Consider the following 17,976-nt stretch of genomic DNA (forward strand, 5'->3'; position numbering starts at 1 on the left):
GAGAGGTTGGCAGTCACAAAGAGAGGAGGGGCCAACAGAGAAGGGTTATGTCACAGAGGGGTAGGTAAATGTCAGCAGACACCTCAGGACTCCTGAGACTTCTAGGGTCAGAGAAGAGGCACCAAAGGCCTGACTGGGTCGGATCCTTTCTCTCTTACCTGCAGCAGAGACAGCTCTAGCTTTCCTCCTCTAAAACGGATTTTGATAAAGAAGAGTTAAGACTACTATCAGATCCTTGCTTTCCCCCCAGCCCCAATTAATGTTCCTCCCCAGCTGTTCCGGACAGGGACACTTGGACTGAAGATCGGGGTTACTTCCAGTTCGATCCAACTTGTCTTCTCCCGGGGAGACCGCCGGCCACCATGAGGCACTGGCTCACCGTCACTCTCCTCAGTGCCGCTGGTGAGAGTCTAGGCCCCTGTGGCGCCCTCGGGAGAGCTGGGATGGGCTGGGGGAGGGTCAGAAAGGGAAGTGGCTAGCCACGACTGGAGAGATGGGAAGTCGGGGGCATTTCCTTCAATTAATCATTGAAAGAAACAAAAAGAACCACTCTTTTTTTTTTTTTCTTTTCTTTTTTTTTTTTAGGGTTATGTTGAGGGCTAGGGTTAGGAGGATGGTTAGGGTAAGGATTAGACCTAGGGTTAGGGTTATGTTGAGGGCTAGGGTTAGGAGGATGGTTAGGGTAAGGATTAGACCTAGGGTTAGGGTTATGTTGAGGGCTAGGGTTAGGGGGATGGTTAGGGTTAGGATTAGACCTAGGGTTAGGAACCACTCTTGATGCACAGCCCAGCCCATCAGCGCTCTCCTCAAGCCCTCTGAGGCCTGGGGGCATGTTAGGGCAGGTCACTAATAAGTGCCCTGCTCCTGAGTGTGGGATTACCTAGACTGCCTGCTTCCTGGACAGCCACAGGAAAAGCATGTCTTCCCTTCATGCGGGCGGATGGACTTCAGAGGCGTGAGCACAGGAAAGGAGGGTGGGCCGGGCAGGGGCTCTGGAAGCCTCATGGCCCTGCCCCAAGCTTTCCCACTCCTTTCACCTGCAAAGTCGGGGAATGTTGATTTTTTTTACTTCCATGCCTGGCAAGGACATGTGTCAGTTTCTTTAAGGTGTATAGCATGAGTGACATGCCTGATTCTCCCCCATTTAAAAAAAATATATTTAACATAATATGAAGACTTTGATATTATCTTTGAAAACCTTAGGCTGGGAAAAACTGCCCTAGCCAACCAGTGCCTCTCAACTTCTTTGTCTCTCTTTCCACCTATGACCCCATCGATTCTTTAGGGGTCATTCTGGCCAAAGATCCCACAGTTACAAAGGTGAACTTACCAGAAGATTTTACTGTTCCCTACCTGGCCTATCTGAAGTCCGATCGGGAACCCTGTGTGGGGTCCCTCATTCACCCTGAGTGGGTCTTGACTGCTGCTCACTGCCCCTTACCGTAAGTATCCCTATGCTCTTGGAAGCAGGGAGGGATATATTTCAACAAAAACAGGTCTGGTGAGGCATCCCAGCCAGTTTTAATGGCATCCTGAGGAAATTAGAGGCACCCAGGAAGAGAGAGGATCTTCTTGCCAACGGGCAACATCATACACATTTGTTGGTTTAAGAGGAGGTTGATAGAAAGATGTCAGAAGACTCCTCCCCAAGGAGACTAAATAATATTCTTTTATTTAGTGGATTTATTGGACATTTACTATATGCCAGGGACTGCTTAATGCACTGAGAAAACTGCGAGGGAACAGGATGCAAATAAATTTTCCCTCATGGAGCTTACATCCTGGTGGAGCAGGTGAGCCAAAAGAAACAAAGGGCCCAAAAGAAAACATAAAAAGAGTGGCAAACTGCGCTACACAAGAGTGTAACGAGAGATCTGCTTTAGTTAGGTGGTCCGGCGAGGCCCCTTTGAAGAGATGAGACCCCAGAATGAGGAGGAGGCGGCCAAGTAAATAAAGCCCTGGGAGTAGAGTCCCTGACGTAGTAAAGATACTGGGGAGACCAGAGTTGGCTCAGTGTGATGAGGAGGGGGGATGTTCACAGGAGGAGGGTCAGGAGCTAGGCAGGCCAGGTGGTGCAGGAGCAAGGCAAGAGGGCACCGCACAAGCATGCCGTCCCCTGTCAATCCCAGAATCTCTTGTGATTGGGACCTAGTCAGAGTTTCAGGGGTATAGGAGGGTCATTTCAAAGTCAGAGCTCTCAGCCGCCTGCTTAAGACAATTTACTCAAACATATATTAAACCCCTGCTCTGCACATTGAGAAATACAAAGGAAATAAAGACAGTTCATCCCCTCTGAGAATTGGACTTGGCAACTCTGGGATTCTTTTCTCAGCCACCTCTAATGCATGAAGTGTCTTTAGAAGGGGATGGCTCTTGTATATGGTGCATGACTGGATTTCTGGTGATGTGAGTGGGTTTGAGTCTGTCTAGGAAGTAAGATGGGAAAATGGGAAATGGGGGTGCTCACAGACTAAGAGTCTTGTGAACCTATGATCAATGTAGGCAGCACATGGTAAATGCAATGATATGGGCCCAAGAAGAGCTGGGAAGGGCCTAAGAATATCTAGAAATGAAGGGTGCAATGTGCTTCTTCAAGAGTTGCTTGAGACAGTGTAGTAGAGGCCAAATGCTGTGCAATCCTGCACTGTGGTGTCATCTTTATCACCTGATCACTCAGATGGTCCAAATCATCACCATCATCACAACTAGGCTGTACAGGTATGTTCTAGGTGGCAGATACCATGTCAGTTTTTATATATATACAGCTTATATATATATATGTATACTTTTATATACATTGATTCTAAAACAATAATCCTGCAAACTATTGTTATTACTACTTTACAGACCAAGGCAGGTCACTTTAGTTCTCAGGTCTAAGAGGTAAAGTTAAGGTTGTAGAAAGTCACCTCTGACGCTCTTTGCAGTCCTGACATTCCGTCACCCTGTTCTTCTCCATCTCCCTGCCCTCTTTCTTCCAAAGCACTGAAATTCGGCTGGGAGTTCATCAACCCACCATCAAAAATAAGAAAGAGCAGACACGGAATAACTCACTGGCGCTGCCCTACCCTGAATTCAACGCGCACACTCTGGAACATGACCTGATGATGGTGAAACTGTCCAAGGCTGCCGCGCTCCACACCCACGTGGGGACCATAGCCATAGCGATGGAGCCCATAGCGTTTAATGATTCCTGCTTTATCCCAACCTGGATGTGGAGTGACTATAAAAACCGTAAGTGTCTCACTGTGTCTTTCAAGCTGGGAAAAACATGGAGGAATATAGTTGAAGGAAATAGGGGATATGAGGTCATGTTCTTGACCCTAGAGTGATTGCCTTCAGGACCTCATAATACCAGGATTAGAGGCCAAAAGAAAAAATTCAAAGAGATTGATATAGGGCAGCCAATGGGAAACCAACAAATGAAGCAGGCAGTTATTGTTCCATGTCTAGAACCAAGATCAGAGTACCAGGAACAGAATTTAAATAAAGGTGGGTGAGTATCTCACTCTAAAGACAATATCAAGGCACCTCTTGAGACGGTGGCTTTCTGCCTCATGGACAGCTACAGAAGGTCCACCAAGCAATTAATGGACAGCAGCGGGGAAACCAAAAGAAAATGTGATACAGGGAAGCAAGGGAGGATGCTTCCCACCCCAGACCACAGACACCCAACCTATGCTGATGGTGATTCACTCAAGTGGGACCCCAAGAGATAAGAAGGTGGTTGGGGGAGCCATCTCTCCCGTCACCAGAGCCGTTTCCAGAAAGAGAGGGCTGCTCTTACACCTACTGCTCCATCCAATAGTTCCCACTTAGGGCGGAGACTAGAAGAGGTCATAGGAGCTGATTATTATGACATGCTCTGGGTGTGTCTCTGGCCTGACACGCGTTGAAAACATGGCCACAACCCATGTTGCAGGCACACACCCCTTGACCCTCTGAGCTCTAATTGGGATGAGCAGAGAAGATCTGGTCTCTGCAAGATCACGTCTTACCAAGGGCATTTTATGAAAATAGTTGCTTTCTTACACATTCGTTGGTCTTTGGTGGCCTTCACATCAGGTGGCTGCTAATAACCATTATGTTCTCTTTGGGTATTGTCAAAGGGTGATGGAACCAACATTCGAGATCTAAAATGAAATGATAAAGCTGAATTCATGGCTTATTATAATAAGGAAGAGTGATGCTGAGCAGGGCAGAGTGCTGGGCTTTATGGGGTTTGTGGGAAGCTTTGTGAATGGACTGGAGGACTTTCAGAGGCTAAAGAAAGTTGACATCATCTGTAGAGGCGTGGTTACTTGGGTGAGGTTGTTGATTGGTTGGCACTCAGGCATGTTGTTTGGAGGGGAGTCTGATTGGCTGATTTTAAGAAGTGGCATTGAATGATTGACTTGCCAAAGCTGTGTCCACTGAGGCAAGTTGTCATGGATATTAATCAGGTTTAAACCCCAGTGGTGGCTACAGAACAGTCCATCTGTTTTGTAAAAAAAAAAAAAAAGTGGAAACTTCTATATTTTTTGTATTTGGCAACTTCATTTTCAATTCAGAAGCAACATTCCTGGGAATCTAAGTGCATATAATTTCTGAACAAATCAAAGATTTGTGATTTTTCTCTTTGATCGATAAGTCCTATTCAAAGTAATTGCCTGACAGTTTACAAAACTAATTCATTACATACCATTTGAAAACAAAACAAAACTATACAAGGGTTTTATCACATAGGCTCTGCAGGTCAGGATCTCAGTGACAAACTAATTCTATAAGCTCTCTGGTGCAAAGCTCCCAAGAGCTATTAGGAATTCCTTATTTCAAGCAACAAGATTACTTTAGCTTGTTCTATGTATTGCAATTCAAGTCCCATAAAAAGTTAAAACTGAACACAACTCCTCTTTTCTGACCTGACGCTTTCTGATCTAATCTGCTTTAGGACATTAGATTGGATACACTCCATGAGAAAAATCCTGCTGTATAAGTAATTCTAAGCTTAGCTTGAACAGTCTCTGGTCAGGTTTTTGTTTTCTCCTTGCTTTTCACTACCAAAGATTAAAATTATACAATATCTTGGCTAGAATCCTTACATCCTGAGGGTAACAGGATAGTAACAATTGCTATAATGGAAATGAATATAGCTACTTAGGGGGAAATATGCATGTATATTTATGCATATACACACACACAAATAATCCATTTATAAGTAAACATTAAAAAAACAGTTTTAAACATATTAAAAGTAGTTTTCTTCTTTTATGACTAAATTTAAAGAAGATGAAGTAGTGCCAAAAAGAAAGAATTCTTGGAGACAAAGGCTTTACATCTGTCTCTTCTCATGGTCATTCGTAATTTTCAAAGGTTTTCAAAGGTTTCTAACTTACACACGGTAGAGAGAGAACCACAGACCTGATGTCTGATGTCTGATGCCTCATGTAAGGAGGGCTTAATGCTCTGAATCCACAGAGCATTAAACAAGGAATACTCTGACACAGACACTGAACGAGGAATCCAGAGAAAGATGGAATGCTCACTGCCGGCAATGAATATTCTCAGGGATTAATGCATTTACAAAATTGGGGCTGATCACAAGAGTATATGTGATAAGGCGAGTAACCCTGGTCTTCATGTCTCTTCTCTTTCCCACAGTGAGTGATGCTGACATCCTGACTTGGACAAATCAACATGCCCTTCCCTCCCTTAAGTGCATGTCTATACTAAACAAAAAAACCAAAGTCAACATCATGTGTATGGGGCAACCTCTGAGCACCCTAACTGAAGTTAAGGTATCTTTCCTTTCCCCAGACAGGAAGATAGCAAGGGGTCCATGACAAGGAGAGGTGATTGTGAGAAGTCAAATGGTACTCATCCAAAAGGCCTGAAGTCCCCCTCCTCTCCCCACTCAGTCTCTGGGTTTGTCATGAGTTCCCCCTTCCCCCCTACTCAGTCTTGGGTTTGCCATGAATTCCCCTTCCCCTCTTTTAGAGTGGGAGAGATTCTGGGTAGAACCATTGGTCTCCCTTCTTCACCTGCTTGCTCTCAGGTTGGGCCAAGCTTGACCCAAGAGAGGTGAGACCTATGTGGATGTTACGAGAGGGTTGCTACCTCTCAAGAAAACTGAGTCTAGTCCCCCTAAATGGCCCTGCTACTATAATGTGCAACTTCTTGGGATTTATTCTTCTTCCATCAGGACAAAGTAACATTGACTTCCCATCTCTCTCCCTGGCAGGAAGTTTCAGCTGCTCCAGCCATCTGTGGTGGGAGGTTGCATGGAATCTTGTCCTGGGCAAAAGGAAGTGTCACCCTGGGCAGTCAAGGATTCTTCACAGAAATTCATCCCTATGCAAGATGGATCCTAAAAACCATGAACAGGCAATGAGGCTCCTCTGTTCCTCCATCCCCTCAGTGCAACATCTTTATGACTTCTACACTGGATCCCCAACTCTCTTGACCTTTCTTGCTCTTGAACAGAATCCAAATTTTTAAAAATTCAATTAAAAATGGCATTAAGAACTCATGCTGTGGTCCCTGACCTCTTGTGAAAACAATGAGAAATTTAGCAACACCCCCATCGTTTGTTCATTCATTCAAAAATTATGGAATCGTCGGCTACTCAGCAGGCACTACATATGCTAGGGGTACCTGAGTGAATATGACAGTCTTTGCCATCAATCGGCCAATTAAAATACTTTGTGACAATTGCCATAATGGAGATAAGCAATAAAGTTTTGTGAGAGCATAGAATAAAAACCATGTCAGGGGAGGTGTCACCAAAGAGACAGATACATTAGGAGACAACATTGGAAAACTGAGGGTATCGTTAAATAAAAGTCAGCAAAGCATAAAAATGTGGCATGTATTGGAAAATCTATGTGAATAAGGAATACCAGAGACAAAATGGAGAGAGAACGTGATAAAAGATTGTTTTTTGTAGGTGAGAAAATGTTTGTGAAAGGCCGGACCTCTTGGGTAAAATGATTCAGATTTTTATCTTGTAGGTATCAGAGGGGGTGCCATTAATGCCTCCAAATTAGAGAGAATATCATCAAGTTTCTGAATTGGGGGAGACTAGGGAAGCTGCATCTGTACAATACATCTGTAGATGTATTGACTGTGAGTAGAAAAAAGAAGAAAGAAGGACATGTATGGGTTAACGCCCAAGTTTCTGACTTCGGCAACTGGGTAGGTGGTGGTTCTCAAAGATAATATAAACAGAACCAATTCTTTCATCTATAAAGGATCAGGAGCATGGTCATGAATTAGAGATGGGGCATGATATTTTTGGCATTCCTGAAGGACATGGATGCCGTCATTTCTAGAGGACATCTCAAGACAAAGCTCTGGGTCTCAGATGATGTCTGGGCAATGACAGCCAGGGAGGCCTATATTTGTGGGTATCAGCCTCAGGCTTCGGTCGAGTTTAGTTCTATTAGGAAGAGTTCTGATGGGTGCTTAATCTTTCTCTCACACTGGCATATGGTGGGGAGATGGACAGCATCCCAGACCCATTGACCAACATACCTAAAAACGCAGAATTCTGAGTAACACAAGAGTGACCTATGAGAGGCCGTGGAGTTCCATGTAGGGGAGGGCCAGGTGACATGGGCAAGGAGAGACAGAGATCAGTGAGGTGGGGAGGTAGGGAATAATGCCATTGGAGAAAGACACTGCAAAGAATGAAGAGGTCTGGAGATCCATCCTATGAGAGTGACACACATATATATAAATATAACCATGGGGCTGACATCCCATCATTTCCATCATAGTCTAGTAGTTCGAAGTAAGCCACAGGTTCCACCCAAGGGGAAGCAGCTGAGGATTATGCAGGGCGTAAACATGGGCCTTCAATAGAATTCTGTTAAATAATGAATTTATTGGCTCCTTATTTCCTAAATAGTAAAGACTTCTGCAAGTCTAAAATATGCAAGGCCTACATGATAAGGCTTTTCAGGCTTGAATCCCTGCTTGTCTCTCCACCCAGCTCCTAACACATCCCCTATATAATACTCATAGTCCCACAAACACGCCATGTTATTTCACATGTTCGTGCCTTTCAAAAGCCTTTCTTTTTAAATTCTTTTTTCCTTTCTCTTCATGCCAGACAGGCTCCTTCCCTTTCTCTAAGCCCCAGGTAAAGCGTAACTTCTGGGTACTCCTTTCTTAGACACACTGTAGACTAAAGAAGTGTCCTTAGCTCTGTGCACCAAGGTGTCTATTACCTCCATTTAAAATTCTTTTTTCTCCCAAATTTTATTATGAAAAATTTTACACATACGACAAAGCTGAAAGAATTTTACAGTGTTTACCTGTATACCTACCACCTGAATTCTACCATTGAGCAACCTATATTTTTATTAACATCTTGCATTGGTGCAAAACAACTGATAAATCAATATTGATACATTATTATTAGCTGAAGTCCATAGTTTACATTAGGGTTTGCTCTTTATGTTATATATTGCTATGGGTTTTGATAAAAGCATAGTGTCATAATCCACAATTAGAGTATCATACAGAATAACTTTCTCCTCAAACTCTGACAATCATTGATATTTATACTGTCTCTCTATTTGGCCTTTCCAAAATGTCATAAATTGGAATCACACAAGATATATTTTCAGACTGGTTTCTATCACTTAGTAATATGCATTTATGTCTTTCAGCACTTGATAGCTCATTTTCTAAAGAATCACTAAATAAATATTCCATTGTACAAACATACCACACATTGTTTATTCATTTACTTATTTAAGGACCTCTTGGTGGCTTCCAAGGTTTGAAGCTGCCAAGCTGTCAACTAAAGTGTTTGCACCATTTTGCACTCCCCCAGCAATGAATGAGGGTTCCTCCTGCTCCACATTCTTGCCAACATTTGGCGTTTTCAGTATTTTGAATTTCAGCCCTTCTACTAGGTATGTGGTAGTAACTTGTAATTCCCTAACGACATGTTGAGAATATTTTCATTGCTGTTTGCCATCTGTATATCTTCTTTTTCATTATGGACTGAACTGTGCCTTCCCAAATTTTGTTAAATAATGAATTTATTGGCTCTTTGTCTCCTAAACAGTAAGACTTCTGCACATTTATTGCTGAAACCCCAAACCCCGTCTGTGACTGTTTTTGGAGATAGGGGCTACAGGAACTAATTAAGGTGAAATGATGTCATAAGGGTGGGGCGCTGATCTGATAGGATTAGTGTCCTTATGACAAGAAACAACAGAGAGATGATTCTTTCTCCCTCTGAGCTTACATACAGAAGAAAGGTCATGAGAGGACACATCGAAAAGGCTTCTGTCCACAAGCCAGGAAGAGAGCTCTCACCAGACACTGAATTTGCTGGCAACTTAGTCATGTACCTCTAGTCTCCAGAACTGTGAGAAAAGAAATGTCTGTTGTTTAAGTCACCCCGTTGTGGTATTTTGTTATGGCAACCTGAGCAGACATTTGGTTAGGTGTCTGTTCAGGTCTTTGGCCCACTTTTTAACTGGGTTGTTTCCTTCCTGTTGAGTTCCAAGATTTCCTTGCATGTCTTGAACACAAATGATTTGATGGACATGTGTTTTGCAAATATCCCCACCTAGACAGTGGTATACTAGATTTTTAGCTCTGAATACTTTGTAATTGCCTGTTATTGTCCGTATCACTCCTCTAGGCTATACGCCCTTTGAAAGGAGAAAGTATCTTCACATTTAGGCAAACTCAACAGCAAGCACAGGGCCTAGCACCAGTCAGAAGCATAATATAAATCATGGGCTAGCTGGTTGAATAAATAAATGGGCGAGTAGTGACATGAAGGAAAGTGCTAACACATCTTGAGGAGGTGCTTAGTGTCAGGCAGAGGGGTGGAGGTCAGCACAGGAGCGCTGGGTTGTAGCCACTGGAGATGAACGTCAATGGCACATAAAAAGGGGCCAGCATCACATAGATGGGTGGGGCCCTTACCTGCCTGTAGTTCAGGAAGGGACACGATCGCAGAGTTTCACTAACAGGCACCGGAGAGAAGCATGCTATGAGCTTCAACATCTCTCAGATCAGGTACTTTTTAATCTGATCGAGAGCAAAACACTGGCCTGGTGCCTACCCGATCCCGTTCCTTGTCCTTGTGACACTTGGTACGGCCACCTGCTCTGACTGATAAAACGCCTCTTCTGGAACGAAATCCTGCCACTGGAAGAATTCAGATGATCATTTTTTCCAAGCCTAGAGCCCCTTCCTGCCTTATCTAATGTAGTCTTTCACTCTCTCTCGCCTCTTCTTCCTCTCCAGAGACTCTGAGCTAAACCTCACTTTGAAAAGGCTTTTGGCATCATTATGAAGTTCATTCTCTCCTGGGTGATCTTGAACCTGCCTTGTGAGTGTCTGCGCGTTTTTATTTATTTGCCAAAGATAAATCCTGGGGGGTGGGGGGAGACATGAAATGTGGATAAAGACAGGAACAACGTTCCAGACTACAAGCGTAGGCTGGATTCTCTCCCTCACCGCGGCCACCGTCCCCACCAGGTTCCCTCCTGGGGCACTGTCTGTCTGCCTCGCCTCAGGTTGACCGGGGTATGCTTTTGGGGGGAGGCACGGATATTGGAACCCTAATACCAGGCCTGCTCCTGAGGAAGACTGAGAGCTGGCCTTGGGCCTGTGTAAAACAGGATTGATTTTGGTCTGAGACAATGGGAAGTGGAGGCAGAGGTTGAAAGCAGGGGTCCAAGAGCATTCAAGGGTTTGGGTCCTGTCTGGGCATGGTTCCAGCTATTCAGGCAAAAACCTTGAAGGCAATCAGGAATTCCCTTTCTCTCACACACCACACTCAATCGTTTGGAAAATTGTGGTGACTCCGTCTTCTAAACAAATCCCGGATCCAGTCTCATCTCACCACCTCCACTGCTCACCATGGTCCAAGCCACCATCTCTTGCCTGGATTATCAAATGATTCGCCCAACAGGCCTCTCTGCTTTATACTCCTACACTAAATACTTCTCCGTAAGGAAATCATCATCACTCCCTTATCACCCATCACATACCCAGTTTCACTCAGAGGCCCGTCCACACGCTTACGACACCCTACCAAGCTCTGCCTCGCCTCCGCGGCCTCCTCCCCCTGCTCTCCTCCTCACTCCCCATGCCAGCGCATGGCCTCTCTGATGTTTCTCAGACAGGCACTAGAACTTTCCCCAGATGTTTCCTCTGCCTGAAATCCCCTCCCTCAGCTTCACTTCACTGTTCATCTCTCACACCCAGGAGATCTACCCTGATACTGGTGCAATGCTGCACAGTGCCCCCAACACACACACACACACACACACACACACGCCTCTGCTACTTCCTTCCTTCCCCTTTCCCTGTTCTACTTTTTTTTTCCCAAAGCACTAATCACCATCTAACTTGCTGTCTCATTTCCTTCTGTATTGTGTTTGTTATTATTGACTGTCTCCACTCATCAGAATGTCTGAGAGAAAGGATATTTCTCTGTTTTGTTCACTCTATGACCCAAGCACCTCAAAGAGCCTGGCACCCCCAGGCACTCAATGTTCGCTTGTTGAATGAATGGATGATTTCCCCTCCTTCGACTCTGTTAGTGCTTGGTCTGCTCTTTAAATAGACTTAGATCATTCTGCCTTGCATTGTTGTTAGAAGGATGGGAGGAAGTTGGTCAAAACGTTCTAAAAATGATGAAATAGTTAAGTTCTTCATGAGTTTATTTAACTGAATTGTGGACGGTCTTTGAGAAAGCTTGTGTTTTCACTAGAAGAACATCTGTTGACAACTAAAAAGAAAAACACCTTTTATCTTTCGAAATAAATATGTTCCTATTATTTTACAACAAAATTCAGCTCATAGTTAAAGGTGCTGGAGAGAAGGGTCGGGGAAACTTGGGTCTATTAAATAATTTTCCTTTGTTTTTTCAAGTGAGCCCTGAAAACAAATCTCAGAATTTCCTTTCTATGTTTCTCTTTCCAGGTGTTTTGGCCTATGACCCAGATTACCCACATGGCACTAGTCCCCCATACATGGTCTACCTGAAATCTGATTACTTCCCCTGCATTGGAGTCCTGATCCACCCCCTGTGGGTGATTACAGCTGCGAGCTGCAACTTACTGTGAGTAATAAGCCCCCAATGCCCAATCTATGTTTGGGGTTCTCAGGCTGGGCACAGACCCAGACTCCCGCCTGGGACCACCGCTCATTAATCACATGGGATTAGGGAGGCCCTCTGGGGTGTTCAGTAGTAGAGAAATAAGTCTGTGGGAGGAGCTAACAAAGGCCCAGAAGGATGGATAGGCCATCTCTGTTAACTCCTCTCAAGAACACCCATATTGTTCCAGGAATGTCAAGGTGATGCTGGGAATTACAAACCCATCAAAAGTCACTGAACAAAATGTAGAAGTTGTTGGCTTGGTGAAGATGATTAATCATCCCGACTTCTTGATCACTTCTATTGAGAACAACCTAATGTTGATCAAGTTGGAAAAATACATTATTGTCAAAGACTATGTGAAAGTGGTCAGCTTACCCGAAGCACCTGCCACTGAAGACACCATGTGCACCGTCTCCACCTGGGCCTACAACCTGTGTGACATCTGTGAGTGACTCCAATATCATCTCTCAGAATGGGACATGCTTCTATCCCTTCTCTGCTCTTGGCTTCTGCGATCTCCCCAGTTCTTTCTTCTGACGTCTTTATTCACCTCTTTCACCCCCTTTCCCTATAGCTCTCTGAGGGAGTCCTTCAAGCCTTTCCCCCCACTATCTTTCTATCACTTCTCCTTTCACATACGATAGAAGTGGTGTTAGTGGAAAGAAGACGTGTATTCTGCTAATATGCTACATGACAATGGGCCACTTCACCGTGGACCCTCAATTTTCTTAACTCCAAAATGTGGCACAAACTATGTCAGATGTTTTCAGACTATTCCAGGCAATCAAGAAACTTAAAGCCTTGAACTACCGTGAAATAATATTCATGTATTAAACGTAAGGTGTATTCATGATAGTGCCCTTACCCAGGCAGACTTTCCTTACGCAAGATTGCGATACAGGTAAGTAATGAAAACTTTCAGAAAAATGTTTCTGAAACATTTTGAACTGATAACATTCTGAACATTCTCCCATTTATTCAGAAAACTCTCATGATTTTTATGAGTAGAAGTCTCCTATATGTAATTTGAAACCGCCAAACTACATGTTCTAACTAAGCTTTCTTCTATGTCACATTTTTCAGATTCCATAAAAAAAAAAAAAAAATCTTTGAGTAAATTAAGACAGCTTTCTCTTGTCTAAGTTTTGTGCCTGTCTGCCCCCATCCCATTCCAAAATGTCCATGCAAATTCTAATCAATCGTCTGTAGCTATGAATCAAGATAGTGAATACTGCGGGGGGGGGGGGGGGGGGGGAGCTGATTAACTATAAGGAAAACCGATCTACAATATTGTCCCTTAGGATAAACTATTGATAGAATTTTACTCATGAGTAACTTATTTGAGTATATTTAATATACATTGTACACTAAATACCCTAGACACCATGGTATGGAAGAAGAGTCATTTTCAACAAACCTGTCAGATTATATCCATCCACCCACTTCTACTCTTTTTTCTTAGAAGCCAAGAGGTGGCTTTACAATTATTCTAATAATGCTTCCATCACAGAAACCTTATTAACTGCTCTTCAGCCAACACCTTCAGGCCCTGGGACACATTTTCTTAAATATATCAAAAAGTAGAAATTCTTATTCCCTCAGCTTTACTGAGATGTAATAGGCAAATAAGCACTGCCTATATTTAAGGTGTATAACACGATGTTTTGATATATCTATACATTGTGAAGCGATGCCCCAATCAAGTTAATTATGCATCATCTCATATTTACTGTGCGTGTGTGTGTGTGTGTGTGTGTGTGTGGTGAGAGCATTCAAGATCTATGCTCTATGAAAATTCCAAATACACAATATGATATTACACACTACAGCCACCATGCTGTGCATGAAACCTCCAGAACTTCCTCGACTTGTCCCTGTAAGTTTACACCCTTTTAGATCCTTGGTCTACACACCTCCATATGCCCCCCCACAGCCCCAGCAACTGCCGTTCTAGCCTCTGTTCCCATGTTTAGATTCTGCACTTAGGTGAGATCATACAGTATTTGGCTTTCTGGGTCTAACTTATTTCACTTATCATAATGTCCTCTAGATAAGTAGAAATTCTTGCCCTTTGAGAGTCAATTTGAGTTTCAAAAATAGGCAAACATCTCTTTGGTGAGCAGTATGTTGGATTCATTGTGTTTTCCAAAGAGCAATGACTTACTAAAAAAAATGCAGTGTTTTTTTTTTAATCTGGTTCATGAAGTAGCAAAGTAAGTATTTTTTTTAAAATATGATGGACCCCTGAAACTAGTACAAAATAATATTTATTGTCAACTGTAATTGAAAATTTTTTTTTAAATTAAAAAAATGCATTCTCTGCCCCGGCTGGTGTGGCTCAGTTGGTTGAGCATCGGCCCAGGCACTGAAAGGGCGCTGGTTCGATTCCTGGTCACGGCACATGCCCAGGTTGAGGGCTGGATCCCCAGTCAGGGTGCATGCAGGGGGCAACCGATCAATGTTTCTCTCTCTCTACCTCTCCCTAAAAAATAAATCAATAAAAACATATTTTTAAAAAATGTATTCCCAGAAGAAATGCTGAACTAACAATTATTGCTGGACTGGAAAATAAAGAATCTCAAACATTTTCTTTTCAAGAACGAATATATCATTTCCAAATAAAGACGCTCAAATAAACACACTCCCACAAAATAAAATAAAAACAAAATCTCAAAATGAATTACCTATTTCCAACGAGGGATCCTTGGCAAGGACACCTAACAAACATATGTATTAATATTACTTTGTTCTTGTTTTTCTCATTTTGTTGCGTTGAAAACAACTTTGTGATGGTTCTGCGCAGTCCGTAGTATTTGTGAACCATTGATATGAAGGAAAGAACTTTACTTAAAAATCAAGAGACCCACTTTTAAATTATCATTTTATGGGTTGAAGGAAATCACTTTTTGAGGAATTTTTTAAATAACAGATAGTAGATTTTTTAATCTGACAAATGAACAACTAGGCTTAGAGCTCTCTAAATTCCTTTAAACTAAAAGTAGACCTGTAGTTGAAGGGTACAAACTTGCAACTAGTAGATAAATAAGTCTTGGAGCTCCAAAGCACAGAGCACTGAATATAAACAACTATTATATTATAATCCAACTTGCTAAGAGACTAGACTTAATTATTCCCTCGCCACACAAAAGAAATGCTAATTATGCCACTATTGATGCCGACTGCTGCAACATGGCCATCCTATTACACTATATAAAAGTATCCATCAAATCAATCAACATGTTGGACACACTGAAGGCATCCAGCGTTGCAAGTCAAATATATTTCAATAGATAAATGAAAACGGAGTCGGCGATGACTTTCAAATCCGAGACAAATAATAAACACGAAAGCTAAATAAAGAAAGAAAATTCCATCTCCACGCAGGCCCTTTGCATGTTTCACTTCCCAGGACACTTCAGCTTGCCTCGCTTCGTTGCAGACTCTCTCGTGCTTACAGGTCACCCCGGCGGGTCTAAGCTGTTTTGGAAGGAGGGAGGCACTTGTGTCGTGTGACATCGCCAACCTGCTCCTTTCCTGTCACCCTGGCCGCCCAGCTCTGATTCCTCGCAGTGTTTGGCCTCGTTTCCCTTCCGCTGGGAGGGGAAGAAATACGTCGAGGCAGAGGGAAAGGAGAAGAGAAGGGGTGCCCGACAGTGTTAAGGGGCTTTTCTTCCCTCTCCTGCAGCCTCGGACCCCGACTCCCCGCAGAGCGTGAACGTCTCTGTCATCTCCGCGGCCGCGTGCAGCGAGGCCTACAGGACCCGCAGCGTCAAGGGCCACATGCTGTGCCTGGGCATCGTGCCCGGCCGACGGCAGCCCTGCAAGGTAAGGTGGCTCCTCACCCCCCCCGCCCCCCTGTCCCTGGGCCTTGCCCAGAGCCATGAGCCGCCCCCCCTCCCCGCAGGAAGTCAGAGCTGCCCCCGCCGTCTGCGACGGGGTGCTCCAGGGCATCGTCACCTTTGCCGACGGGTGCATCCTGAGAGCCGACGTGGGCATCTACACCAAAATCTACGACTACGTGCCCTGGATCCAAGACACCATCCTGCAAAACTGAGCTCCCTCGGGAGGAACTCTGGACCGCTGGACACACCCCGGCCCCGTGTCCGGCCTCGCAATTAAATCTAAATCCACTCCTTGCGCCGCACCCCACACACCTGTGTCACTTCTGCCCGGCAGAGAAGGTGACTTCTCCATACCTGTCCTGGGACTTTATGTGATAACCCTTCTTCTTCCCCTGTCAGTGAAGGTGGCAAACCCAATACCCCTTAGGCAGTTAAAGTCTATGAAGTGGGGGTGAAGTTCTCTCTCACAAATGGATCACTGACTTATTGGAAAAAAAGGCCACCCGATAACCATTTAGGGTGACAAAAACCCTACCACTTGCATTGACTTAAACATGTGCTGCTTACACATGCCCACTGGAGAAAGGAAGCCCGGCAGGGAGCGAGCTCTGGAAGCACAGGGGAGGGGGCAGGGTTCAAGGGGGAGACCGTGGGAGGGAGGGCCCCTTGTTCCTCCTTGGCCATGCAGCCCGCGACACCAGGCAGACTCCGGTCGTTCACTTTGCAGGATTCCCTGTAGGGACTTGACCCCATGAGAGGTTAACACAACAGTTCACCGGGGTTTATGATATAAGAAATCATAGCAGTAAATTTTGTCTCCTCTAGGGTTCTAGAACCCCTAAATCAATGAAGCTAGCTTGTTGAAAAGCTATGTTTTGTATACGGATTTAGGGCAATTATGAGAGCTTCACCGTAAGGTAAGCTATTAACTGAAATTTAGCTTCAGGGGGAACATGGTTTTTGTAGGCGAGCACCTCAGGCTCCGGAGATGCTTCCAGCCTGAAATGGTGCTAAGATTTCAATATGTTGTACTGATGTCTTCTTTAAGTTCAGATGAGTCTAGGTGATGAAGCATGTGTTAAGGGCACTGAATTCCATGGGCCTCGGCTTGCTGTATGACCACTGTCATTGTAAGGTGACTTCCTTGGTTGAAAAATACATCACTCTTTTGTGTATGTGGACTACATAAGGCACTCAGTCAATTCAAGGATGGTGGGGCTTGGAGTGGTAACGGGAAGGGAGAGAAAACCCGAATCTAGAATATGTCATTTCCAGTGTGGACAAAGCTACCCCCTGCATAATTCAAGGGGCCCACCTCCCACCCCCTGGCTGGTGGAATATCTGCGGTACCTAACAGGTCAGGGCTGAGGCTGGTCCCTGACGCCGGCAAATGGGGTCTTCGGCAGTGGTGATAGCCAGGTGAGACTGGCAACAAGTTCCAGCACATGTTCTTTTTGGTCCCATTGTTTTGTTTATTTAAAAGCCATTGAAAAAAACCAAACACTTGGAAGAGTGAGAAAGAACTTTAGAGCTGGCCAGCTTGTCTATCTGATTATTAAAGTCTTCCTAAGTGAGAGCATTTTGGTGAGAATTCTCACCGGATACAATTATTCTCCTTCTCAAGCTGACCCTGAGAATCCATACTACATAATTCTTTCCCAAAGGGCATGCCCTCATTCGCTCCATCACGCTTCCTTCTGAGCACTAGCCACTCCCAAAACATTCATATACATTTTGACCTCAAGAAAGAGAATAACTAGATATATTGATTGAATTTCTGTCTCCTGAGAAAATTTCTTTTGTCTTTCCTTCAGGGCATCCCTCTGAGGGGTTTTAATATCACAGAAGTACAATACAGTTGGTACCAATATGTTAAACAGAACCACGCATAAACGGGGTGAAGCCTTTTCTCCCTCAGTGAACTATAAATGGAGAAACCTCTGAGGTCATAAGTGTGGAGTGAGAAAAGATGGGCCCAGAGCAGTTGCTTATGCAACTTATTTGGAGCTTCAG

At 44.1% G+C, this 17,976-nt stretch overlaps 2 protein-coding genes across 2 annotated transcripts; both read left to right on the plus strand.

Moving 5' to 3' along the window:
• Window positions 1–362: 362 nt before the first annotated feature.
• LOC308562034 (putative inactive serine protease 58) lies at window positions 363–6,370 on the plus strand (the record flags this gene model as incomplete). Its single annotated transcript, XM_081147719.1, has 5 exons — window positions 363–402; window positions 1,286–1,442; window positions 2,984–3,234; window positions 5,641–5,777; window positions 6,221–6,370. The coding sequence occupies 5 exons, from the start codon at window positions 363–365 to the stop codon at window positions 6,368–6,370; spliced, it is 735 nt and encodes a 244-aa protein (XP_081003845.1).
• A 3,932-nt stretch (window positions 6,371–10,302) lies between these two features.
• LOC308562035 (putative inactive serine protease 58) lies at window positions 10,303–16,175 on the plus strand (the record flags this gene model as incomplete). Its single annotated transcript, XM_081147720.1, has 5 exons — window positions 10,303–10,342; window positions 11,944–12,082; window positions 12,309–12,565; window positions 15,807–15,946; window positions 16,026–16,175. 5 exons carry the CDS (start codon window positions 10,303–10,305, stop codon window positions 16,173–16,175), a joined length of 726 nt encoding a protein of 241 aa, XP_081003846.1.
• Window positions 16,176–17,976: the final 1,801 nt, after the last annotated feature.

The sequence above is a fragment of the Miniopterus schreibersii genome (assembly GCF_964146895.1).
Source record: "Miniopterus schreibersii genome assembly, chromosome: 9".
Taxonomy (NCBI): Eukaryota; Metazoa; Chordata; class Mammalia; order Chiroptera; family Miniopteridae; genus Miniopterus; species Miniopterus schreibersii.